The sequence below is a fragment of the Ananas comosus genome, linkage group 5 (assembly GCF_001540865.1).
Source record: "Ananas comosus cultivar F153 linkage group 5, ASM154086v1, whole genome shotgun sequence".
NCBI lineage: Eukaryota > Viridiplantae > Streptophyta > Magnoliopsida > Poales > Bromeliaceae > Ananas > Ananas comosus.
The window spans coordinates 101,551-127,302 of NC_033625.1; the positions used below are offsets into that span (position 1 = coordinate 101,551).

The 25,752-nt window shown below is 39.9% G+C and overlaps 3 protein-coding genes across 8 annotated transcripts; all 3 read right to left on the reverse strand.

Moving 5' to 3' along the window:
• LOC109710389 (calcium-binding mitochondrial carrier protein SCaMC-2-B-like) lies at positions 2,640-5,899 on the reverse strand. Its single transcript, XM_020232918.1, has 4 exons — positions 5,302-5,899; positions 3,173-3,955; positions 2,958-3,048; positions 2,640-2,833 (listed from the first exon to the last, which is right to left on the reverse strand). Exons 1-4 carry the CDS (start codon positions 5,678-5,680, stop codon positions 2,641-2,643), a joined length of 1,446 nt encoding a protein of 481 aa, XP_020088507.1. The 5' UTR covers positions 5,681-5,899; the 3' UTR covers position 2,640.
• LOC109710663 (phospholipase D alpha 1) lies at positions 6,892-13,014 on the reverse strand. Of its 3 annotated transcripts, none has more exons than XM_020233388.1 (4): positions 12,929-13,014; positions 10,521-10,638; positions 7,735-9,634; positions 6,892-7,565 (listed from the first exon to the last, which is right to left on the reverse strand). In XM_020233388.1, exons 2-4 carry the CDS (start codon positions 10,626-10,628, stop codon positions 7,129-7,131), a joined length of 2,445 nt encoding a protein of 814 aa, XP_020088977.1. In that variant the 5' UTR covers positions 10,629-10,638; positions 12,929-13,014; the 3' UTR covers positions 6,892-7,128. The 3 variants fall into 3 exon arrangements, with proteins under 3 accessions (XP_020088977.1, XP_020088976.1, XP_020088978.1); XM_020233387.1 differs by lacking the exon at positions 12,929-13,014 and adding an exon at positions 11,354-11,518; XM_020233389.1 differs by lacking the exon at positions 12,929-13,014 and adding an exon at positions 11,268-11,518.
• LOC109710664 (TBC domain-containing protein C1952.17c-like) lies at positions 19,160-24,507 on the reverse strand. 4 transcript variants are annotated; one of them, XR_002216416.1, is made up of 10 exons: positions 24,265-24,507; positions 24,013-24,105; positions 23,328-23,437; positions 23,028-23,184; positions 22,842-22,940; positions 22,632-22,760; positions 22,132-22,308; positions 19,806-19,922; positions 19,405-19,664; positions 19,160-19,324 (listed from the first exon to the last, which is right to left on the reverse strand). XR_002216416.1 is itself a non-coding variant. In XM_020233391.1 (9 exons), the coding sequence occupies exons 1-9, from the start codon at positions 24,421-24,423 to the stop codon at positions 19,485-19,487; spliced, it is 1,218 nt and encodes a 405-aa protein (XP_020088980.1). In that variant the 5' UTR covers positions 24,424-24,507; the 3' UTR covers positions 19,160-19,484. The 4 variants fall into 4 exon arrangements, 3 of the variants coding, with proteins under 3 accessions (XP_020088980.1, XP_020088979.1, XP_020088981.1); XM_020233391.1 differs by having other exon boundaries at positions 19,160-19,664; positions 23,328-23,434; XM_020233390.1 differs by having other exon boundaries at positions 19,160-19,664.

Genomic DNA, 25,752 nt, shown 5'->3' on the forward strand with positions numbered 1-25,752 from the left:
TTTTCTAGCGATCAATAAGATCTACTTGAAGAACTTGTGGGAGAAATTCACCTCGGCAACGTAGCTACTTAGTATTTTGTTGAAGCCTTTTTTTTTTTCTGTCTCAACTAAGGTTTATTACCTCACCCCTGTAGTCTAGTTCATAATTTTAATGAATAAAGCGGGTACTAAGCTACCTTTTTCTCAGAAGAAAAAAAAAAAAAACCAGAGGCACGAAATGAACACAACGCATACAAATTAACTGCTGGTTTGCCCAAAAAAACTAGCAATGCAATATATCGTCATCATTTGAACATTAGCTTACACAAGTGATTTTTCACAGTTGAATCTGATTCGTGAACCATCTAAGAAATTCTAGGAAAGAAGGGCAGATTAATTTTAAATTGCATACCGTATTCAAAATATAATGCCTAACCTCATCAATGTTTAATAGCAGTATCACCGCCTCCTCTGAATGGCTATCATACATTAAGAGGGCTAGCTCGTGCCGGGTGGAGGGGCCACTGAATTAAGAACAAAACAACTTCTTTGCATCTATCATATCACATTAGTAACAAATGTGGTCTTCAAATTAATAGAGGTGCTAGACAATCATCATTGGTCCGTAAGGTTGCTCTTTCAATGCTAGGGATGCCCACTAGCGGTAACAAGGAAAAGAAGAATTATATAATTGTGGCCTGAAAAAAAATAAAAGCAATTACATCAACCAAATAAATAAAAAAAACAAGAATAATCAGAATAAAACTTAATTCCAATAACTTAAAAGCTTATGGAAACAAGCGCTAACTACCACGTCCAACCTAGCTTTAAGTTGACCAACCACAAAATAGACAACTGAAAGGGGAGGAAGTGAGGAACATAAAGAAAACAAGGCTGGAGAGTAGCCATGAAAGACTCTACATTAGGCAAATCAATATAAGGGCAGATATATATAGAGCTCGGCCATCCAAGGCCCATAATGCAGAAAGAGCCTATAAAAAGCAAGCTTCGAGGTGGAATTATTACTCGCGAAGAAGACTTTAAAGGTAGCTAGGAGTGTAAAACGGGCCGGGCGGCCCGTGCACGACAGCAGGCCGGGCCATGACCCGGCATGGCTACTGTAGCATCTGTGCTGGACCGGCCTGGCTCAGCTCCACGGGCCATGCTGGGCCGAGCCTCTGCGGCTCGTAGGCCCGGCACGGCATGGCCCGTGTTGGGCCTAGGCCATGCCGGGCCGGAGGATTGGCCCGCAGCCCGGCACGGCATGGCCCTGATAGAAGAAGCCTGTAGCTGTAGGCCTGGCAAGCCAGGCCACAGCTAGGCATATTACTGGGCTAGCCTTTAGTCATTAGCCCTCCCACTGTCCAAGGGTCTATTGAGCAGTTGGATTGGGTCATGGGTGTACTTTTTATTTCAAAAAAAATAATTTTTTATTATTATTATTTTTCAAAAAAAAGGTTAAAAAATTAAATATATATTTTTTGTGATCAAAAAAGATCACAATGCCCTCACTAGCATGACTGTTAGAGAGAACATTTTGGTCAAAAAGTAAAAAATATCTATATATATTTTAAATTTTTTTTTTTATATCTATAAGTCAAAAAGTTATAATTTAAACTCTTTTTCTTAAAAAAATAATTTTTAAAAAATACAAACTTTATGTAATATGATTAAAACAAACTTTATATATTTTTTGTAATTATTTTTTAAATATCAATTTCTCTTCAAATAATAAAAAAGTATTAAAAATATTTAATAAAATAATTTGCAAAAAGTTGGGTATAATTGTGTAAAGTAAGCTATAAGTCAATTTTATAATTTAAAAATAAATTATCTATTTTTCTGAAAAAAAATAAATTTCTGAAAAAAAAAACTTTGGAAAGAAAAAGAAAAGAAAAGGCTGGCCGCTGGCGCCTGGTAGCCTGGCACGAAACCCGGCCTGGCCCGTGCTGGGCGGGCCAAGGGGCCGGGCCGGGTCGGGCCGACCCTTGGCCCTAATTGGCCCGTAAAATGTGGGCCGTGCCAGCCCGGCACGGCCCACATTACATCCCAGAAGGTAGCACAGCCTACAAGACTCAAAATATTAGAGGTTTGCACCTGATTCTCCCATTTCCCTAGTTACGTTACCTTATTGATACAGCACAAAAGGCCACATGATTGTTTAGCGTCATGAATGATACGATGGAATATCCAGTTAGAAGATCCATGAAGCTCATCAGAATCAGTACTAATGCAAACACAATTTGACGATCTACGTCATTAATGTTGAGTAGATCCCTATGCCTAAGTTGATGTAGAAAATCTTGTAGTTCAGAGACTTCTTACTATCCATGCATAAAAAAGAAATGATAATAATAATAAAGGGCGCATTCCAAAGTTGTGATGAAAATATGAACTAAAAGAGAAAAATAGTACATCTTATATCGTACAATGTTACCTGGGACTCCGGCATTGGCCCTTGACAACTGCATGAATCTTATTCTTATTGGTTCCAAAAAGTATTGGTTCCAAAAAGCACTAGATGGTATCCTGGAGGACAATAGCTTGTCAAATATCTGAAAAAAAAGGATCATCTACTCAATCTGTAACTTTATCCTTGTTGTCATCATAAACTCTGTGGTCAACCATGCAAGATGACCGCAAACAAACAGAGACTGCTCTTTAATCAAGAGAGAGTTTCTTTTTCATGCTCTCATAAACAAGGTAAGTAATACTTGCAGATGGTACCACTTTTAGGAGATTCGGTAGTATCCCTTTATAGAATCCCCTAAAACCCTCATTCTGAAGGGTCTTCCAGAACACATCAGACATTCCTTTATAAGCAGCATTTGAATTGGCTTTTTGAGCTTGCAACCTGAAAAGTCATAAATTTGACCATCATACAAACAGACTCAGGAAAAAAAAAAAAGGGACAAGGTTCTTTAAGAAGATAAGACAAGAAATAAGCCACATGCAGATCAATTTAAATATCAGCTTGCCTGGTTCTAATAACCTGCAAGGGGTACACGCATGTTGCTCCCAGAGCTCCTGAAATGGTTCCACAACCCAGTTGAACAAGTGGACCAGGTTCTACACAAAAGCATCCATTTCAGAGAATTATAATCATGAGAAAACAGATATCATTTAGTTAAAAAAAAAAAAACAACAACAACAAAAAATTACACAAAAATCTACATAGAGATTAAGATCTTACCGCTATCTACAAGATATGGTTTAGACTTATCTTTCAAGGTCTCATATACTGCAAGATCAATACCAGCATAAGGGATAATTCCAAGAAGGGATGGGATGAGGCCTCTGTAGAACGCTCGAGGCCCTTCCTGCACCCATATGTCCCTAGACAGTGTACCAAGATTAGGAACTTTGCCACCTTCACACACGTAAGTCTGAAGTCGAGTTTTTACAAGATCAATTGGATAAATTGCTGTTTGTGCCACTGCACCGGACAAACCACCAGCAATTAAGCGCCCGAAAGCACCAATGTCGCTCTTATTCTCCCCTTTATTCTTGACAATAAAATCTTTTAGCATTTCGTAAGTGTAAAATTTTATTGCACTCTCAGGTGTAACTTTGATCACATTCAATCCGTTTCCTCTGAAAAATCCCAAAAGACCGCCCTCTTTCCATATGCTCTTGATTGCCGGCATAATTTGAGCCCGTGATGTTTGTACTTGCATAGCCACTTTAAGACGATCCAGAGGAGCAGTGGATGTACGGGAAGCTGCTCCTGCAACTCCTCCTGCAATGAGGTACTTGCTTGCATTTACATGCCTACTTATACCTTCCGGGATAACCGCTTGTTCACCAATATCTACAAGGCAAACTCTTTCCCAATACTGGTAGATGTTTGCAATTGTTGCTTCGTGAGGGTAAAGTAGAAGAAAATCTCTCCATTCTTCAAAAGTTATAATTCCATCGTTGTCCTTATCAACTTGCTCCACAAAACGAGCGAGCTCCTCATCATCGATTTCTATCCCTGCAAACAGAAAACTAACAATACTTGTTAGATGAACAAATGCTATATCGTCGAATGGTTAAACAATATATCAGAAGCTTTAGGATGAAGGAAAAAATAAATATATTAAGTTGAACAAAGAAATGCCTGAAGTGATCAAAGGATGAACTTGAGGGAATACGATAATACTGATAAAGGATACACCGCTAAAAGAATATAATATTCCATAGCATTCACATTTGGAAGAAATTGAACTAAAAGTATTTCCTGGAAGCTGCACTATCACTGGGCAAGACAAAATCACAAATTCATTTCAGCAAAAGCATCAAAATGTCAACTCCAACCATCCCTGCCTCCAAACAAGACAAAGAGACTTTAAAAACTATCAGAGACTTCCTAATAAAGTTTACGACAGAGATTTTCAGCTGTCCGGCTGGGGGGTTAAAAACTATCAGAGACCTCCTAATAGAGTTTATGACAGAGATTTTCAGCTGTCCATCTTGGGGGAGGGGAGGAATTGCAATCGCCTTATGAACCAGCAAAGGTAATCATATGAGCACCACTTATGGTAACCTTAGAGATACATGGAAAAGGCAAAAGTAATTATTTGTTTTCCATCAATCTGCTAAAACAACAAGTACAAATGTGTTATTCAAAAGTAATTATTTGGCTTTTACATCGATTTGCCGAAACAAAAACTTAAATGTTTTGTTTATGTTTCTGCCCGGACTTTATACTCATAGTTGGTTTATCCCTGTTACATAAATGCACAAGTAAATGACAGCTTCTGTATTTAAGTGTTTGGATGCAGGTTTAGATGGCTACTGGATGAAAAAGGTATCATGTGAGACTCACTGTAAGGATACCAATGTCAGCGAGTGTTAACGTTACTTGCATCTTAAGGAACATTCTACTTCCTCATGGCATCAAACACAATGGTTTATATTCATCGTACCGACTCAACAGGCAATTGAGTTATGGTGGTAAAGAGCAAACTCAAAGCCACGGTCGGCATACCTATTTCTATAATATGGCATCCACAACTCAAGCTAGAGATATTTGGCACGAGCTGTTCTTAACAATGTCGATCGACACACATCAAGTTGCCACCTTTTTGCAGCGGGAAATGTCATGGCTGGATAGCCCTGTCATGATGCTTGCTTATACGAACTCGAGTTAGAGAATATGCATCAGATAGAACTGGCTTTTCAGACGGTAACAGATATAACCACCGCATCGAGCAGTAGAGGAGCACACATTGTGATTATAGATAATAATAATAATAATAAAGCAATATGAGTGAATGCTTTCTACTGAAGATGCTTAGATAGCAAAAATGCTGGAAGTCGAAGGGCAGGGTCAATTACCAGCGTTGAGGAGGGCGTCCCAGAGCTCCTCGGGGAGGATGCAGCCGTTGTGCTCGACGTCGATGGCCTGGAAGATGCGGTAGAGCTCGAGCTCCTTGTCGTCCATGTAGGCGCGGAACTCGTGGTAGTCGACGCGGCCGTCGCGGTTGGCGTCGCAGACGCTGAGGAGGTCCCGGGCGTACTTGTACTCGGCCGCGTCGAAGAACCCGAACAGCCCCCGGATCCGAACCTCGCGCTCCTCCTCCGTCTCCCGCAGCGCAAGGAGCACGTGTTCCATCGTCACCGGCCCCGCCATACGCACCGGGTTGCACCCCCCCTCGCCGGAAGAGGACGAAGCGGACGAGGACGAGGACGAGGAGGAGGAGGAGGAGATCGTCATCGAGTTCGAATTGTGGGGGACGACGATCTCGATCTCTTCGACATCGACATCGATCGAGGATTGGAACCTCACCCTCCCTCTCTCCCTCTCTCCCTCTCTCTGTGGCTTCTCCCTTCAACGCATTTTATGAATTGCTGAGCAACTGAGAGTCCATTTTGGACGGAGACGAGAGGTCGAGGGGCGGTGAGGAACCGAACCGCGAAGAAGATGATGCATCGTTACAAGCCACACTTGCTGAGGCGAGGAACCGAAAACACAGGTGTATTCTCAGCGCCCAAATCAAATGTCAAACTAAGGCCGTTCAATACTTTTGAGGGTGAGAACCTAACCAGAAATATCTCAATGTAAATGCTGATGGTGCCAGACATGATTACATGGTGATAGTGCCAGACATGATTACATGGATATCTCGATTGTCAGGCCATCCTTATATTCATGCCTATCTATAATCATGATTTACGGTTACTGAAATAAACTAGTAAAGACCTGTTTAAAATAGGACCGGAAATCTAGCTCGTTGTTTGTGAGTCAGTCGGCTGGAAATTAATTGAAATTTGATTCACCAGTTAAATAAAAGAGTATACATGAATTTACTATTTTAGCTTGAAAAATAAGCAAGAACAATACAAGGTAGCCCTAGTTAGCTCTTATCTGACTAGATGTAGCTAAAAAATAAATAAATCATATATATAAAAAAAACTTTTAGATTGATATGTAGTAATTTTGAATATTACTTCTAATTTTTTTTTGGTTGACATTACTTTCAAATTTTAATACTAATCAGTATCACTAAGAGCAGCAGCGAGCTTTAATAATAATAATAATAATAATAATAATAATAATACTATTTTTATCAAAGTTTTATTTAAACTAACTCGAAATATTTTGAGCTACGTCGAATTATTTTCAGACAGATCATGGTCCGGTGGGGTCGCTCATGTTTAGCTCACCGGCAGCCCTAGTTGGAGACAAATAGGCACGGTTAGTGACAATAATAACTTTTAACTGTCACAGGCTCACAGCGGTGTAATGATACCCCACGAAAGAGAGGCATGCTGGTCACAGGGTCCTGAATTCGAGCATTTGAAGTAGTTTTCCAACAACCAATGCCAGCCACTGCTGAATTGGATATTTGAGTTATCAAAAGCACTGTTCTTCCCACGAAATAAATCTAGAGGTGGAAAAATCAATCACACCAAAACTAAGCAACAAGAAGGAAACAAAAAGAAAATAATTCCACACAAAGGGCAGCATCACCTTAAGTCCAGAATCAACAAAGCATCATCTAAACACCAGACAACACAACACGAAGAAAAAGTCGACCGCAAAACAGTCCCCACATCAAATTATTGCTTAAACTTCTTACGGTACTGCTAGGGAAGAAAAAAAGACAAAAGCCAAAAAGAAAAAATAACATAGAAGTGCTAAAGAGTGCACTCGGGGCTTTCTCATGTGGTGAGGATGGGCGGGAGGTAGTCCGTTTTGGCACCAAGCACGCGGGCCCGGGTGTCAGGGAAGAACTCCATCCCTGGAAGCTCAGTAACCACCCCTTCATTGGTGATGGCAATAGGGTACCTGAGGAGATGGCCAGGGAGGTCGCGGTCGAGGCTGTCACTGGAGTAGAGGTCCCAGTACTTGTCCGCAATCTTGTTCACCTTCTGAACACACTCCACATTCTGCGGATTCTGGAAGGCGTCATCGAGCATTCCGAGGTGCTCGTACCATAGAGCCATCCGGAATCCATGGATCTGTCCTCTTGCTGGCTGCTGCCTGGTAGTCAGATAGTGTGGTTGGTAACCACCCATGGCGATCTCTGAGTCCCTGGCTCCGTTCATTGACCTCTCGTTAATGTTGGCTGATCCCACTATGATGTATTCATCATCAACTGAAACCAAGCAAATGCAGAGAATCAGTATTATGACTCTTTACGCATACGGAGAATGCCCACGGCACTTATTTTAAATGAAGAAGAATACAAGATGTGCAATTATTTTAAAAGATAGAATGGGTTATATTCGATTTTTTTAGGGGAAAAAAAAAAGAGAGAACAGTACCTATCATCATTTTGGCGTGAACATAGATCATGAACCGCCTGGCCTGCTGAGCCCTGATATAATCTGTGTCTGCCTCTGGATGCTCCTCCGGTTCATATTCTCCGCTCTTCTTCACCTCCCTATTCCCCAAGCAAAAGAAGGTGAGATAATCCTTGGGGTTCGCTTCAATGCCCTTAGCTTGAAGAGCCTGTATGATGTCAGTATACATCATCTCCAACGTCCTCCGCTGCCAATCCAAAATGGCTTGAACAGAACCGCTTTCTGGAACACCTTCTGGCCACATTGGGACTACAACGTAGACAGTAAATCTCTCCCCAGCTTCAATTTTACTAACAATCTTCAAAGAAAGCTCCTTCGGGATCAAATGCAATGCCTCAATTTCTTCAGGCTTGATGCCATCAGGTTTCCAGTTAAATGAACTACCGAGGAAGTATTGGTTCTCTATATAGATGAATTTTTTTGCCCTTCTAATGGCATTAATATAAGCATCCTGAATGCTTCTATCTATAATATTATCTTTTCCACTAACAAGCCCAGCTCTTGCAGCATCCTCTGGGGTCTCAGGGAAGCCAAAAGCGGCACCACCGTCAATGGATCGGAAGAGCTGAACATTCCATTGTTCTTTGTCCTCTGGAAACATCACCGGAGATGGAGGGATGATGATGTCAGAGAGATCCCTGAGCTGTAAAAGAAGATCCCTACCACCCTGCTTTCGCCACCTCTGCTCAAAGTTGAAGAGGACATCCCAGGCAACAGGTCCTTCTAGTCTCGAATGAATATCATGCCATGGCTCCCTTGGTCCGCCTTTCTTGATCGATGCGCCACCAAAATTTGGCTGGTGGAAGTCATTGTGATGGACCGTGTCTAAAGTCCTGAACAGAGAATGGAACTGGGTATCATATCTGCCATCACAAAGATCAATTCCCCCAACAAAGCTCACAATCCTCCTCTGTTGGGAGCCCTCGTTAGGCATCTCATGATCGACGACTACAATCTTTTGATGATGAGTGAACATGGTAGAAATCTGAAGATCTTGAACAATGCTACCTCCATCATCGGGATTTCTAGGGCACAAAACACAGTGCACATCGGAGCCTTGGAAGTAATTCGCAGTCTCTTCATCATGCGTGGCCATCAGTCCATCTTTCTTCAACAGTCCCACTGAAGTCCTATCATCCCACACGAGCATAAGGACTCGCACACCTTCACTGGCCTTTTTCTTAAGTAACTCCCCAAGAGTAACATCCCCTCCAGGTTTTGGCCGCTTAGAGTCCCTAACTAAGGTGATCTCAGTGTACACCGACCAACCAGTAATGTAAATCAAATGCTGGGCATTGCTGATTGCATCGAACACGTCCTCCCAGCATCTGTGAGGTTCATAGTAGTTGCCGTTAGCAAGGGGTATTTTGGGAATGAAGTCGTCCGGGACGTGCGCGTCTTGGTAAAGAGTAACTTTGCAACCCTGCCTCTGTGAGAAAAAAGTATAAGGAACACCAGGGTACTTCTTGCTCCTTATACCCCTCCCCCAATTAGGATCTTTTGTGACATCAAAGTATTGAAGTTTCACATGGATCTTAGCCCCTCCATGAAGAGGATTTTTGTTATCATCGCAAATTTCAAGCCATCGATCTACTTCCTCACCACTAAGAATGTCTTGAACAGGCAAATAAGCCCTCCCAATGAGGGATGCCCCAATAGGGTTATCAACCTTGACCGTGAAAATGATGTCGGCAACCAAGTGAGCACAGTAAATATGAAAGGATTCGTACCACCGTGGGTTGACAGGCTCATTTGTTATCATTCTTGTTCGACCAACTCTGGCCTTCTCTAAGTCAATGGTTGCATAAAGTTTGGTGGCGCCTTTTCCAAGACCCACAGCATCCTCAACGCCTTCAACAAGCTGCACAGAAGGATTTAAGGATGTGAAAACAAAGGGAAAACTGAAGACGAAAGGGAAGGTGCAGTACACATGAAAAAAAGCTACTCACTAATTAAAGGATATAGAAATTGGAACTTTCAGCACATAGATATGCACATAATTCTTGTGCTCGTGCAAATACAGATGTACGAAATTGAATCTTCTGTCTGAAAATGCCGGCTAGACATAAATTTGGGATTAAGAAAGAGCCGGAAAGAGTTCAAGTAAAATTTCTCTTTACAAGGTAAAGCTAGCTGTATAAACATAATGCAGCCAGATGAAGTCATTTTTTTTATTTTTTAACCATAGCCAAACTGCAGTCAAGGCATGAAAACAAATTACCTTTCACCTGCAGAATAACCGAGCTCAAAAAATAAAAGGAAACAAAAAAAAATAGACAGCTCAAAGAGTAGGACAAAAAAAAAAAACCAAAAGGACACAAAGCAGTGAATTGTTTTCATAAGAACATAATGCAATTGAGAATCACTCTTTAGGTGTGCATAGGCCACAGTAGTGTTGGATTTGAATATGAATTAACTAGATTGCTATCCACAAGCTAGTATAATACATTACCTTTCGCGCTTAGAGACTACATGAATATTCATCAATCAAACTAATCTAAAGAATGGATTTGATTTGGACAACAAGAAAGGAATGGAATTTAACCCCAGCTGTAATTGCAAAACTTATATCCCTCCCTCCGTCTGTCCTTCCCTCTATCTACGAAATATTAGCTACTGTAAAACAGTTCAACTAGCCAATTAAAATTTCTTGAGTGCTCAGAAGTGCAGATAGTCAAAATGAAAGCAAATCTAATGTATGAAAGAGGTTGCATTGGAGGAATCAGAGTAGCTTGCGATTCAAGCACCTTGCGGAAGATTTTTGGAGCTCCGCCGGTCAATCTGTGGGGATTGGAGAGCGAATCCGCCTCAAAAATGGTGACGTGAAGCGTCCCATGGAGCAGAATCTGCGCCATAGCTTACCACCTGTGCAATGACAATTAATCCGGGCAAAACAATAGGTAATACAATTGATAAGCTACTGCAGGAAAAGAAACCAAAAATCAGAGACTATTTCTTAAGCGGAGGAATTAATGGGGACAAAGGATAACACAATAGTGGTAAAGAATGCTACAGGCCTATAGATCTAAGCCCAGTGAAAGTGTACGAAACTTGCGATGCTAGTGAAGTCAACGCCCGATCTTGCTTCAACTGAAGCACGCGAGAGGTTTTACAAGAGGCGGAGTGGAGTCAACGCCCCGATCTTGCTTCAACTAAAGCACGCAAGCGAGCGAGCGAGGGAGCGAGCGAGCGTGGAACGGGATCCGACCCCCTCAGCCTCACTCGGGAGGACACGAAGTCAAGTCTCTGAGGTTACGACGACACTGGATACGGGGAGATACGACTCCGATAAACGATCCTAAACTTGAGAGGAAAGAGATCTTTTCTCACAGATCGGAGTAGGATCAATGAACCGCCACAAATCGACTAAGTCACTTTCTTCTTAGTTACGAAGGAGAGGGGAGGGAGTGGAGGGACAAGGTAGAAGAAACCAGCAACTTTCCAAAGTCCGAGAAAGAGCAGAGAAAAGAGGGGAGGGAGAGATCGGAATGCACCTATAGATCGATCCCACCCAGACCCATTCCAGTGTGCTGTGCGAAAAAAGGGTGGGGGAGGAAATATGCGAGATCGAAGACCTTACCGAGAGAAGCGATCAGAAGAGAAGAGAAGAGAAGAGGACTGGAGGAGAGGAGCAGCCAAAACCCAGAGGAGCCGGAAGAGGGAATTGATGAATACACGCGGACGGGGGAATCTTTTGATCTTTTCCTTGTATAGAGAGAGAGGGAGAGAGAGAACGAGTGGGAAAATAAAATAATAGTAAAAAGGAGATCTCTCCGCAGTCCGCAGTCCGCACCGCACCCAACCAACCAACGGTCAGATGGAAAGGGGAAGGGGAGTGAACGGAGTGTTGTTGGGGGCATGACCGCATTTAAAGACATTTTAATGTAAATTTAATATTATATATATATATATATATATATATATATACACACATATTATATATGTACATCTCGTTATCATACCTGAATAATAATAATAGGACGTGGCGCACGATCCAAGGGACACAGATTAGACTCCAAAATTTTTCTTTCCGGATCAAATATGTAAATAAATAATAGAAATCATAGACAATTTCAACTAATGCGTCGACCGCTACCAGTGCGCAGCACATGTGCTTTGCGGTCGAAATGGAAGATCAGCTTAAATGGGTGACCATTTTTTTTATTTTTTTATTTTTATTTTTTTTAAAAAAAATAGTATGCTATCCACTTCATTCATTTAGCAGATGAATTTAGCTACAAAGGTTGAGGCAACGCGACCTCTGAAATAGGTGACATTTTTAATTTTGTGCTAAGATAATTGACATTTGACATAAGTAAGCTTATCTTTCTGCAGCGGAGGAATTTCCTGTGGGCCTTGAGGAATTGCTCTGGTGGATTGGGGTCTGCCTAGTACAATAATTGCCTAAGTAAAGCATCATATCCGAGCCTTTAATTCACTGTATTTGGCTTGGCATCTAACGTCTTGCATCGTGCGAAAAATGAACAGGTGTGACTTAATGCGAGTACTGGGTTTACAAACAGATTTTTTCCTCAGCCCGGTAAAACGTGCCTATTTCGTGTCCTTTTCTGCCGACGTGCATGCTTTTCAAATTCAATGTTGCAAATAATCATCAAGCCCAGCCTTCGATTGCAGTATAACTTCTTGTTATATCTCTATTTAAAAAAAATTATAGTCGAATAAATTGTTCAGGGCCGGCTTAGGGTTTAGTTGAATAAATTATTCCAGTCGTATACCTCTTTTTATACTCTTTCTTGTGTATTAAAAAAAAAAGAAATGACAGCGTCCAAAGAGTCCTTTGGATCTCACTGTCCAACTGGGCCTGTGAGAGAAACCCCCCCTAATTAAAGCTTGAATGTGAAACGGAACTGCCCAATTCTGTCTTTCCGACTTTGCCCCGTCGAGAAGGAGAACCAAATGACATTGAAATAAAAAAAGAAAAAGAAAAAAAAAAGAAGAGAGAGTACCGAATGAAGCGGAAGTGCCCGCATCATCGCATGTACGAAACAGTCAGCGGTATCGATTCTTGCTGACCCAGCGCAATGCCATTGATGAATTTAATGCCATTAATGAATTTGGATGGGGCCGCCGCAATACAGATGGAAAAACAAGAAAGAGAGAGAGAGAGAGAGAGAGAGAGAGGAAAGGAACCCACACTTTCAAGGCCACCTGTTCTGATGAAGCATCATCAAACATGAGCACCGCTAGCACCAGCGACCCATTCCGCTCCACGCTCGATTCGAAATCAATATCCTATATAAATAAATAAATATTGCAGATCGTACAGCAGGAACAGGAAGAAGATAATATATAGAGGAATTGAGGTGGGTTGGGACCTGGGTCCCTCACTGCCACTGCACTACAAAGGATGGGCCTCTCCCTTTCCCATTTCCCATGCTGTCTGCTTCGTCCAATAACACCCTGCCGCGACTAGAAGCATATATATCTTTATATTAGACAAGTACAAGTATGATTAGAGTATTAATTTCACGCGTCCACCAAACTATACGCACTTTGTTTTCTTCTGAAAAAGAAGTATCAAAGCAAAGAAACGAAAAAAAAACAATCTTCCAAAACCTGCTAATGTATTGATTAATTTAGTTAATATTTTAAATTTTATATATATATATATATATATATATATATATATATGCAAACCAATTGAAATGCTTTATCATACATGTTCTAACATGTAAGATAAAGCAAATCTTCTGCGATGCCGGGCATTTTTAATGTTTTATATTTTAATTGACATTTTTAAATGGAAAAACAATATATAAATTGATTTCAAATTGCGATGTATTATGCGCGTAAACAAATTCGCTAATTATATTTTGGGTACTTCTAGCGTGACAATTTGCCGCTCCGCAAGGCACGCATCACGTGAATGGACGCGCACACGCTGAACGGTGACACCTAAAGCTGCCGACAGTTCGCGGGGTCTGTTGTTCGTATTTGCACCACACAAACTATGTTGAAATTGAAGCAGCAACTCACTGCATATATATATATATATATATATATATATATATATATATATATATATGAGTAGGGTTAGAATACTTTTATAATATCACCCAAATGATACTTGTGTGTTTTTAGCCCTTGGATGGAGAGATGTGAGGTTGGAGATGAGTGTAGGTAGAATACTGTTGATCCAAGGGCTATTTGTAATCAAAAATAGATCCAATGGCTAAAAACATGATAGCAATATGGGAATGATACTTGTAAAAAAATCCTAGATCAATCATATATATATATATATATATATGGAGTTGAGCTAGAATACTATCGGTAATAAACGAGCGTTTTACTATCGATTTGTTTTCGATGATAGGGCTTCCAAATTGACGATCGGCTCCGTTAAATATGATCTAACCATTTAAACTACCTAAAAATCAAATTTCACGCATTTTTGATATTGTTCTTTCATCCATCAAGTGAACAGAAAAATGAATGGCTGAAAATGAATACTTTTTAAAAAATGATGATAGAAGTTTGTACTCAGATCAAGAGTATAGACTTGTTTAAATAGTTTAAAGAATTTTCTAACAAAATACAATTGATTGAATATCTTTACACTGTTAAACGAGAAAACGCCTCTTATCGACTATTAAAATTACAAATTTTGAAACCCTTTGATCATTATACAAATGATGTCGAAAAGATTTGAAATTTGATTTCTAAATACTTCAATGGTATAGATCATGTTCACGAGCCGATCGTCAATTGGAAGTTCTATCATCGAAAACAAATCGGTAGTAAAACGGCTCGTTTACTACGATAGTATTTCTAGCTCAACCATATATAATATATAATATATATATATATATAATATATATATATATATATATATATATATATTATATATATATTATATATATATATATATATATATATATATATATTATAAATTTCGGTCTGTCGACGACCCATTTTTTGCAGAAAAAAAAAATTGATTCCTCTTTCCTTACGTAAAATAAATAAGTAATGAAACAAACTTTTAATTCTCTTTATCTCTAAAATAGAAAAAAATATACTCATCCAAATTTTTGCCAACCAAAAGATATCTACTGTGAATCTATGTTTTAATTCAAAATTTATTTAATTTCTTTTTATCTCTAAAATAGAAACAAATTCATGCTTATCTAAATTTTTGCCAGAATATCAATCTGTTTAAAAATAGTACTTCTATCCACTATTTTACAATAAAATTTAAATTTGAGTTTAAATCGTGAATTAAATTTAATTTTTAATTTTTGATTTCAAATTTATCCATCTATTTATACTAAAATTTAAATTTGATATCGTAGATATTTTCTAATAAAATATAATATATAAATTTATAAATATTTTATTCTAATTTTTTTTAAAAAATATGATTTACAAAATTTTATTAATTTAAAATAAATTAAATAATTGTTACGTGCATTTGCACGTACGCTCAACTAGTGTATATATATATATATATATATATAAATATATATATTATATATATTATTTTTTTTTTTTTTTTTTTTTCCTCCCTATCTGGAGAACAACTGTAAGATTGTAGTATATAACTCATAAGGTTTTTTTTTTTTTTTTTCAGATCTCGGAAAGAACTATAATTTTTTTTTTTTTGAGAATAGATAGCGCACTACCTGCTTCATTCATTGATAGGATGAACTAGGCTACAGTGGTGAGGCAACTAGGGCCTCGGAAGAAACCATAAAAAAAAAAAAGAAGTTAGGTCTGATGCCGTCGGAGGAGGATTTCCCACGATTGAAGTAACAGCTTAAGCCTTTGAACTGCCAAAATCGGGTCTGGTAGGATGTTTCCAAAAATCAGGTCGTTTCTAGCCTTCCAAATGGTCCACTAGCAAGCGACCAGTTCCGGAAGGTTGTTGCGCCTATTATGCCATCCTTTCCTAACCTCCACCTATCCCAGACGAGATGCACCTCGTCACCTAGCTCGCCCCCCTGTACTCCCTCCATATCCATGACCATGATGAATTTGATAAAAACGCATTGAGTGAACAGATGGTCCACCATCTCCTCATGTGCTCTGCATAGCACACAGACTGTGTCGCCAGTCCACCATCTTTTAACAAAGTTATCAGCTGTAATGGTTCTCTTTTTTAGGACCAGCCAAGAAAAAACTTTGACCTTAAGCGGTAGTCGGGGAATCCAAATCTTGGATGCACTTCCGTCCCTCGTTCCCCCGTCACTCAACATACTGTAGGCCGATTTGACCGAAAACTAGCCGTTACCACTCCATCTCCACCTTAACTTATCCGGTCTTTGCACTACTAAATAACTACCAACCTCATTCCTGAGTGCCAGCAGGTCGGCTGTCAGTCCGGTCGAAATAAGCGACTCATCACCCAGAATTCTAACCCAATTCCAATCCTGGCTATCGTAACAATCCCTAACCGATAGAGGTTTACGATTAGTCAACACGTAGATCTCCGGGAAGGACGCTTTCAGAGTGGATTCCCTATACCATCGATTTGACCAAAAATCAATAGAGCTCCCATTACCCAATTCAAAGGAAATACCCCAATTAAAGATAAACTTGGTGGTGAGGACACCCTCCCACCAATACGAGAAGGGTCTAAAGCATTTCCCTTCCCTCAGGGGTTGTCTTCTTTGGTAATATAAAGCTCGGATAATCTTGACCCACTGCAGGTGCGGGGCTGTGTGAAATCTTCACCACCATTTAACCAGGAGAGCCCAATTCATGATATCGACGTCCAGAATACCAAGCCCTCCTTCGATTTTGCTCGAGCAGACATTCTTCCAAGCCACCAAACATCCTTTGCCAGGAGAATTTCTATTGCCCTTGCATAAGAAGTCTCTATGTAAGGCTTCAATACTCATAATCACCTATTTGGGTGTCTTGAATACCGAAAAAAAATACAGAGGTAGGTTGGTAAGAACAGCGTTGATCAGGATGAGTCTACCCCCTCGTGATTGAAGCTTGGCTTGTCATCCATCAATTCTATTCTGCAGTTTCTGAATGATCCCTCTCCATACCTCTTTTGTTGGGGGTTTAGAGGAGAGAGGAAAGCCTAGGTACGTGGTAAGGAGGGTACCCACTCTACAGCCAAGTAGATTCGCGAGTTTTTCCGCTTTGCTCTCAACCTGTCCAAAGTAGTAGAGTTTGGACTTCTTGCTATTGATTTTCAACCCCGAAGCCCACTCGAAGAGTTGCCACATCATACTGAGATTTCGCATACATCTTTTCCTAGCCTCAGAGAAGAAAAAAGTATAATCCGCAAATTGTGTGAGACAGGTTTTGCAATCGTCAGACGGCCCAATATCCTTGAAGAGGTTGTTAGTATAGGCCTCGTTGGTCATTCTGGCAAGACACTCCGCCACTATCAGGAACAAGAGTGGTGACAACGGATCACCTTGACGTACTCCTCTCTTCGTCTTGATCCACTTGGTCGCCTCTCTGTTTACTAGTAAGGCTACTTTAGCATTGCACACACATTGCTTGATCCAGCCGCACCATTTTAAGTCAAAACCCCACCACTGGAGAACACTGAAAAAGAAGGGCCAATGTATCCGATCATATGTTTTCTCAAAGTCCACCTTAATATCGACCCCCTCGATATTCATCTTACTACCCCATCCCAGAATTTCCGAAACGGTGACATAAGCATCGGTGATGCTCCTCCCCTTTACAAATGCAGATTGAGTAGGAGATATTAGATCACTCAGAACCCCTGCTAGACGATTGGCTAGAACCTTCGACAGGATTTTCTGGATGCCGTTAGGGAAACTGATTGGTCGAAAGTCGTTTGCTCTCTCTGCCCCTTCCTTCTTAGGGATTAGGCAGATAAAGGTATAGTCGATTGGGGTAGTAGACAGCGTACCCTCGTAAAATTCCTGGAAAAGGTTGAGTAAATCACACTTGATGGTGTCGCAAAAGATTTGGTAAAACCTTAATGGGAACCGGTCCGGACCTGGAGCTTTATCACTTCCCAGTTGGAATACCGCTCGCTTTATTTCGCTAATGCTGAAGTGTTCCGTTAGCCTCCTGAGCATATGGGCTGAAACCTGATTAGTGGTAAAGAGGCCACTCCAATCCCCAAAAGCAGACGGCGACGTCTCGTCTGGCGTGTAGAGCTCTTTAAATTTCTGAAAAAAATACTCTTTTTTGTCCTTTTCTGTTTGATAGACACGTCCATTATCAACCGCCACATCAATCCCGTTGGCTCTTCTTTTCCCATTAGCTATACTATGAAAATATTTAGTGTTGCTGTCTCCCTCCCGAAGCCGGTGCTAGTTAGCCCGGGCTCTCCATAGGGCGGCTTCATCGTTAAGGACCCCTCTTAAATTTACCTTTAGCTCGTCTCTTTTCGCAACTAAATCCGATGGTAGGGCGGCTTGTTCCTCGGCTAGGTCAACTACAAATTTTTTTGCTCCAATGAAACTATATGGACGGCCTAGATTTGTACCTAACATCTCTAACACGACCTTAATCCAGCATCCTACGGGACTTCCGTGAGCCAAAGCCTAAAACACTGGTTTCTCGGAAAAAATGAAAAAAAAAAAAAGAAAAAAAAAAAAACCCTCCATGCAACACTGGAACTTGCACTTTCATAGTCAAGCACAAGCATAGAAAATAGGATGTCTCCAACCAATCAAAGTACTCTCATAAAATTTATTCATTTTATTATAATTTTTAGAATAATATTTTTATTATATATATATTTTTTTAAAAAAAGATATGACTTATAATTTTTAGAATAATATTTTTATTATATATTTTTTTTAAAAAAAAAAGAGATATGACTAGCCAAACATAGATGATGATGATGATGATGATGATGATGTGATATAGCTGCTACATAGTAGACTTCCTCGCTTTATACCTATGATTCATGTGGAGATCAAATCTCATAGTTGGAGGACTTCTTGCCAACAAGGCTTTATATCCCAACATGCAAATCTTGCCAATAGAAACGATGAAAGAACATAGACGCTTGAAACCAATAGAGAACAGTCCAGTTGTAACAAAGTAGGGGACCATCACCAGCTCACTACTACCCAGTTCACTACTGTTGGATCATACTTTAAAAGCCCTGGCAAAAGGCACAAGATATACTTATGACAAATTAACAAACAGAAACCATGGAACGGAGGCCCGATTTCTCTTCCTGGTGCAACCCAGAACTCATACCAGAACTAAATTTGTAGCTAGAGGATCGACCTGACTCCTGATTCACCTTAACATGCACCTTATCCTGCCCCACAGTTTATGGAGACAAAAAAAAGTACATAGCTGCTATACTGAATATAAAGTCCGCAACATTGCTGACTATCAGAAATGTCTGGAGCAAAAAAGAAAGCTAGCCATACATGCAGACTTTTTGCAATGCAATGACAATAGCAAATGGATTTTAAAATAACATAAAATTTCATTTATTAAAATCGTGCAGGTTTCAGGAGGGAAACTTACTATTTTAGTATCACCAGGGCAAGGGGAAGCCCAGTAGATCTTATCTATGAAAGTATCAGTACATCAGTACTTCAGTAGCTGCGGTCAAATTTACTGTTTCCTGTCAATTTACAGACGAGTTCCGTTAAGATCTTCATTCCTGTAGGTACAACAACATGCTAGGAATCACAAATTACCGACGCGTAGTTAGTAGAGTTTTGTTTCTCAGGATACTTTGCCTGCCGTCGATTACAGGACCTTCTAAGTATATCTTTTACTTTCTAGCAATGGAGCAAATGAGTAGGCGAACATGGAATCAGATGACAAGCAATGTCTAGCAGAGTTTCCAGATCAATTTCCGGATAATGTTGGAGAAGTTCCAAATTTGATGCAAAATCACCATTCAGAAGCTCATGTTTCACACACAACAACATGGCACAACAGACCCTCAGTAGCATCTCCTGTACAATAACTTCAATCAGTTTATGATCAAAACATACATCATTTAATGCTTCTACATGAATATTGCTTCTACATGAATATTATAAAGAAATGGATGTAAATTATGCAAAAGAGCGTAGCTGAAAAGCCATGAGGATTACTTGCACGCCACAGGGATTACTAAGAAGACAATCCCATATCCTCATTATAGAATGGAACTTAAATTCCTGAGTCAGCAGCAAGGTTATCCACCGAAATGCATAGAACTGAGGATTCACCTGCAAATCTCAAGAAATGATGAGAAACAATAGTAGGATGTAAAATTTATCAGCTTACAGAGGTATATTTGGTAACTTAAAATCATTCCTCAACTGCTGTATGAAGGCTCGCATGAACAGAATATACCAAACAAAAAAGAAAAAGAAGAAACAGGTAAGAACATTTGACATCACTGCAAACATGTGGAAAACCTAGTTCATTTTCAGCAGTGAATAATAAGCTTACACAGTACACCACTGTGTTCAATCTAATAGAACAGTTGTTTCACTCGGTGCAGCTGTCTTATGAGGCCACAATGCTTGCATCAAAGTAGCAAGGCAGATACCATTAACATTAGCAGAAGTACTATATAATCCTTCGGCAAACATATAACACAAGAATGATGTTTACATGTGTATAGTTAGACTTTATATAAAGCTGAATTATGGTTACCACTCTTCCTCATCGGAATTTGGAAGAAGATATAGACATTGGAAATACAGAAAAAAAAAAAAACGACCACGTAATCAGCTATGCTACTAGAACATACTTTCATCCGTTGGTGGTACCAGATAAGAAAGCTAACTACTTGAATGCTTTTTAAAACAATAATTCAGAAATCAAAAGGAGATAACGAAAGTTTACTAGTGTGATTAGCACAACAGCACAACTTAACGAGAACTGTTTTCAATGCTTGAATATCTTAACTAGGACATCTCTTCAAGTTTCCTTGTGGGGCACTCGTAGTTAGAGATGTCAACGGGTCGGATTCGGGGCCGATTTTTAAAAACCCGAACCCAAACCCGACTCCGAACCCGAGACCCGACGGATTTTAAAAATTCATATCCAAATCCAAACGCGACCAAAAATCCGAAACCCGAACCCGAACCCAAACCCGAACCCGAAAATTTGAACCCGAAACAATTATTTCTTTTTTCAATATTTCAAAATATATTATATTAAATCTAAATTTTTAAAATACAAATTTAAATATAACATCAAATTTTTATATATATATTATATATTGTTGGAAATAATAGACAGCGGAAACTTACAAACCCACATGGCTACATATATAATACAAAATAAATTTGGGTTCGGGTCGGGTTCGGGTTTGGGTCGGGTTCAGGTTTGGGTCGGATATAATCAAAATCCATATCCGTCGGGTTTCTATTTTTGATATCCATATACGAATTCATATCCATATCCATCGGATATATCCGTTTCATTCGGATTCGGATAAAATTTCAGGTATCCATATCCATTGACATCCCTACTGTAGTCAGATGAGAACATAAGAAGATGTTTATAGGCAATTAAAATGAGCAAGCAATCTTATCTTACAGAATGTGATAAACTACAGTACTGGACATTAGAGCTATAGTCACAAGTTCCTGAACATTATTAAACAAAACTCCTGTTGAAAATCAAATAAAAAAAATACAGTACTTGACAAAGTTTACTGTATCATAATGCAGAATCGGGTGCGGATAGGATTAATTCGTTTAGGTTTTAAACTTTTTTCTAATTTTCGGAATTATTTTACTTATTAATTTGTTTTAGTAGTTTTTGTGAAGATTTTTAGGATTTATCATATGGAATAAATCCCTAAAAATTAGGAATATGGTTTAGATTTTTTTGATATACTCGAATAAGAAAAATATCCCTAAAATCTTGGGATTTGAATTAGATTAGGATTACGGTTGGAAGGTTATAAATATAGCCTATAATTTATAATTTGAGAACAAGTTATGATGGAATAGAATTTGGGTTTGTGTTTTGACTGCGGTCATGGTATCTTCGTCCTCTCTCCTTCTCTGCCGTGTGTATCGGCAAGATCCTTCTCAAGAGGTTCTATCTTTCTCTTTCTCTTCTTCTTTTCTCCTTTCATCTATTTCTCTCTTATTCTCTTCAATCTTCTCTTAATCACCTCAAACCCAATAGTCAAGTCTGATTTGACTATTTTGAGTCATCGCTCTAAAACCTAGAGAAGTAATCTTTCAAAAACAACCTACTTAAGAATGCCGTTCATACCAAGAGCTACTTGGACAATCAATATATTACATGCCTACACAACTGCCACAATCCGACCATAAGCTACTAAGTTACCAAAGTAACAAGAAAAAGGGAGATTGTCATAAGATGTCACCAATCTCACTAAATTTGGAAGCTACAACGGCATAGATGCAATCAACAGCAAACAATAATACATGAAATTTCACTAACAACCTTTGTGTTCTCCAGATGGTGCCAGAGATCTTCATCATTGGCTTTTAGAAGTTCAGATAAACGTGAAAGGGTAGAATGTATGCCCACAGAGCTATTATCCAATTGTTGGCAGAAATGATCGACAGATCCACTTAACAACCGAACAAAGCAGCCGAAACTATCTGCTTCTGCATTTGACTGAAAAACAGAGATATTAAGAAAAACTACAAAAGAGCAGTTGAGAGACAAATGATACTCAGTTAAAATTTTTGAAGATAAATTTGCAAATTGAAAAACACCTGTGAAGATTTTCTTTTTTTTTTTTTAAGCAGAAAGAACGATGTAATTCAGGAATAAATTTTCACAGTTCAATGAAGGAGAGAAACAGAGAGCACAACAATTCTTGGTAGATAGTGGAACAAACATAACAGCTATTAGGTAAGGACTTCACTTGCTAATTAAGACAAGCGTACGAGTCACAATTGTGGGGCCGAAGAAAACAAATGGAAAGATAATCTTACAGCATTTTGCTCATCCGCTTGCGTCCTAAATACATAGTACAGTGGAGCTAAGACCTCATTCATCCCTTGTACATACCCTATTGCTGGATTAAGTTTCGCAAACAGAAGAAGAATGTTCCTCATGGCATCCTGCCATCATATGGAATTTCGATCGAATTAAAATGAAGCAGAAGTAAGAACGAATAAAACACTGAACTCCAAATAGTTTACCCGATGCTTTTCACTACAAGGAAAACCTACTGAAAAGAAATCTATGTCGGGATGGGTTCGCAGTAGATCACGATCAATCTGCTCCGCAATCTCTGCATCCTAGGAGAGAGACTAGCTTCTGCTGTCAGTCAAGCAGCGTTATCATAGCCATAAATACACATAAAAGCTTGTAAATTCTTAGTTCACCTTGAAAAATTGATGCCAGACACCACCATTGCCAAGATTTAAAGGATGATTCCCATTGAAAACCTCACGTCGGGACAGTAGACCGTCATCGTCATTTTTTGCAGGCTGCTTGTTCGAAGTTGATGCTTCACCCTTCGTCCTTGAGGACTCTGACTGCCTACACAAAAAGTTCCATTTAATGAAAGAAATCCAAGCATTAAAAATTCATTCATCAAAGCCGAAATTCAATTCCTACAAAGCCGATAATAAGTAGTGAAAAAAACAGGGAAGAGCGCCTTGATCAGATTTGTGCATACTTACAGGATTTGCGCGAGAAGTTCATCCTTCAGCTCAGCATATCTTGATCTATTTCCGGCCAGCTCTCTTTCCCAAGCGTCTCTTTCAACAGGTAAATAACCCAAGAAAAGCTGCTTTACCTCGAAAACCATTAACACCATTCAGTCTAGAAAACATGCTTTCCGGATTATTCATGCAGTAAGACACTTGGAAACGTCCGGAAAAGAAACCAAGGAAGGGGCAGATAAGTTCTATATACATTTTCAGTTTGGGCACATGACAAAGTTTGCCTCACGCAGTTAAAAGTACAGAAGAAAAGAGGCTGTCGACTTAGCTACAGAATCTATCTTTGTGCCCAGGTGTTTACGAACCGAACTGACTTCTGTCTACTGAGCGGATCACGGTGAGGGATATACAATGCAATCAAACGAAGCATGAAAGTGTATGACGTCAAAGCAAGCAACTGAACCGGAATGCCTCAATACGAGTTTGGCCAGCTCTGCATTCGCTCGAGAAGTAAGATTACCAAATAAAACCTGAGTCTCTTATTCAGGCTCGCATAGTTACAGGGCATGGGAGCAAACCAGGGAAATTAAAAAAGAACAATATGTAATCTTATTTGATAAGAGCAAGAAGAAAAAAAAACAAGTAAATATGTAAAAAAAAAAGAAACAGGAGTTGAAAAAAAAAAAAATGCAATAACCCCGACCTTCCAAATTGTTGCGCGCTGCTCTCCTCCATGGGAAAGGCCATTCCGAGCAATGTGTTGCAATGCTTCTAAATTAATCACATTTTGAGATAGCTGCAGAACGAGTGACGTAGAGAAAAAAACAAAACAAAACACTGCTAAATGGATGGAAGAAGAAGAAGAAGAAGAAGAAGAAGAAGAAGAAGAAGAAGAAGAAAAGCGAGGAGAAGCGGAGGCCCAGAAATGGGGAAGGTGAGGAGGGTAGAGGGTGACCTGGAACTCCAAGCGATCGGCCTCCTCAGAGTGGGCGAGGCCCCCGGGCCGCCGATTCTGGAGTTCCGCGCCGGGCGGGTGGGGAGGAGGATCGGAGACGGAGCGCATCTTCTGGAGGAGCTTGAGCTTGAGCTTGAGCTTGCCTCGGAGCAGCAGCATGGAGGAGGAAGAGGAAGAGGAAGAGGAAGAGGAAGATGAAGAGGATAGGGTTTCCGACCCATGGATGGATGGAGTGCGTGATGGTTTAGGTTTGAATGGCAAGCTTCACCTGCCTTCCACTTCCGCTTCCACTTCCACTAGCGGTTCCGTACTTGTCAGCTGTTGTGTGGAGAGGACCAAAGAAAAAAAGAAAAGTAACTTTGCCTGCACCGCTTTCCCCCAACGGTTCCATCCGTACACCCCGGCTCGTCCTAAAATGCACCGAAGCTCGAAGCCTCTATTTTTCTTGAAATGATTCGGTTGGGTCGTAAAACACAACCAAATAAATAACATTTTCAATAAAAGAGCACATTTAACTATCATTTTTTTTTTTACTTCAATTATTTATTTACATATATATTCGGAAGGTACTTGCACATAAAGTATTTAATTAATTTTGTTCTTCTTTCCACGAACTCTGCTTTAATTGATGAGTTAACTCCACATAAAAAAAGAAAGAAGGTACAACACTTTCGTCCTCCTATGATTGTCGTTTTGCTTTTTGCCCCTAAAACATGAGAGAGAGAGAGAGAGAGAGAGAGAGAGAGAGAGAGAGAGAGAGAGATTGTTGGTCCTAGTTCTTAAGCTATAGTAAAAGAGTTCGTGTTTGTTCGTTGAACTTTTGAAGCATTCGTTAAATATTTCAATTTCAATTTTAATTGTTTTTTCACCGTCAGTCGCTCAGCGTATGTTCGTGCAAGTGTTGGGCGACCATGCGGGGCAGAAATTGGACAGTCGTTGCGGATTTAATGGCAAAGGTTAAGGAGGCCTTTTGACGTACGGTACTTTTAGAGGGAAATGTGGTCACCAGTGCACCAATGATGATGGCAATGAAGCGTAATCAACAAGCTGTCGAGGACACGTGGACGGCGATAAGCGGCGGCTTGGAATGGGAATGGAGCATCGATACGTCGATCCAAACCGTCGATCCCACCAGCTGCGGTAGCTCGACGGGTGGTGGGCTGCACTCTGCAGGGACAGGCGACGGCGGTCCCTGCTGCGGAACAGGATTTCGAAGATGAGATGATTGGGGCAGTTAACAGAAGCTCCGGACAGAAGAACCTTTTCCTTTTATCTTTTGCTGAAAGGACGCGACGGGACAGGACAAAAACTTTTGACAATAGGCGCCCAGCCCTAATAAATTTCGAGGAATACTATTAATTAATTAATTAATATTCTCCCAACGAACTCCCAGCTTGATTACCCTCGGCCCGTAAACCGCTTATCAATGCTAACGTTATTATGGTATGGTTTTTGATACAAAGAGTAGGTGTATTACTACCTTCATCT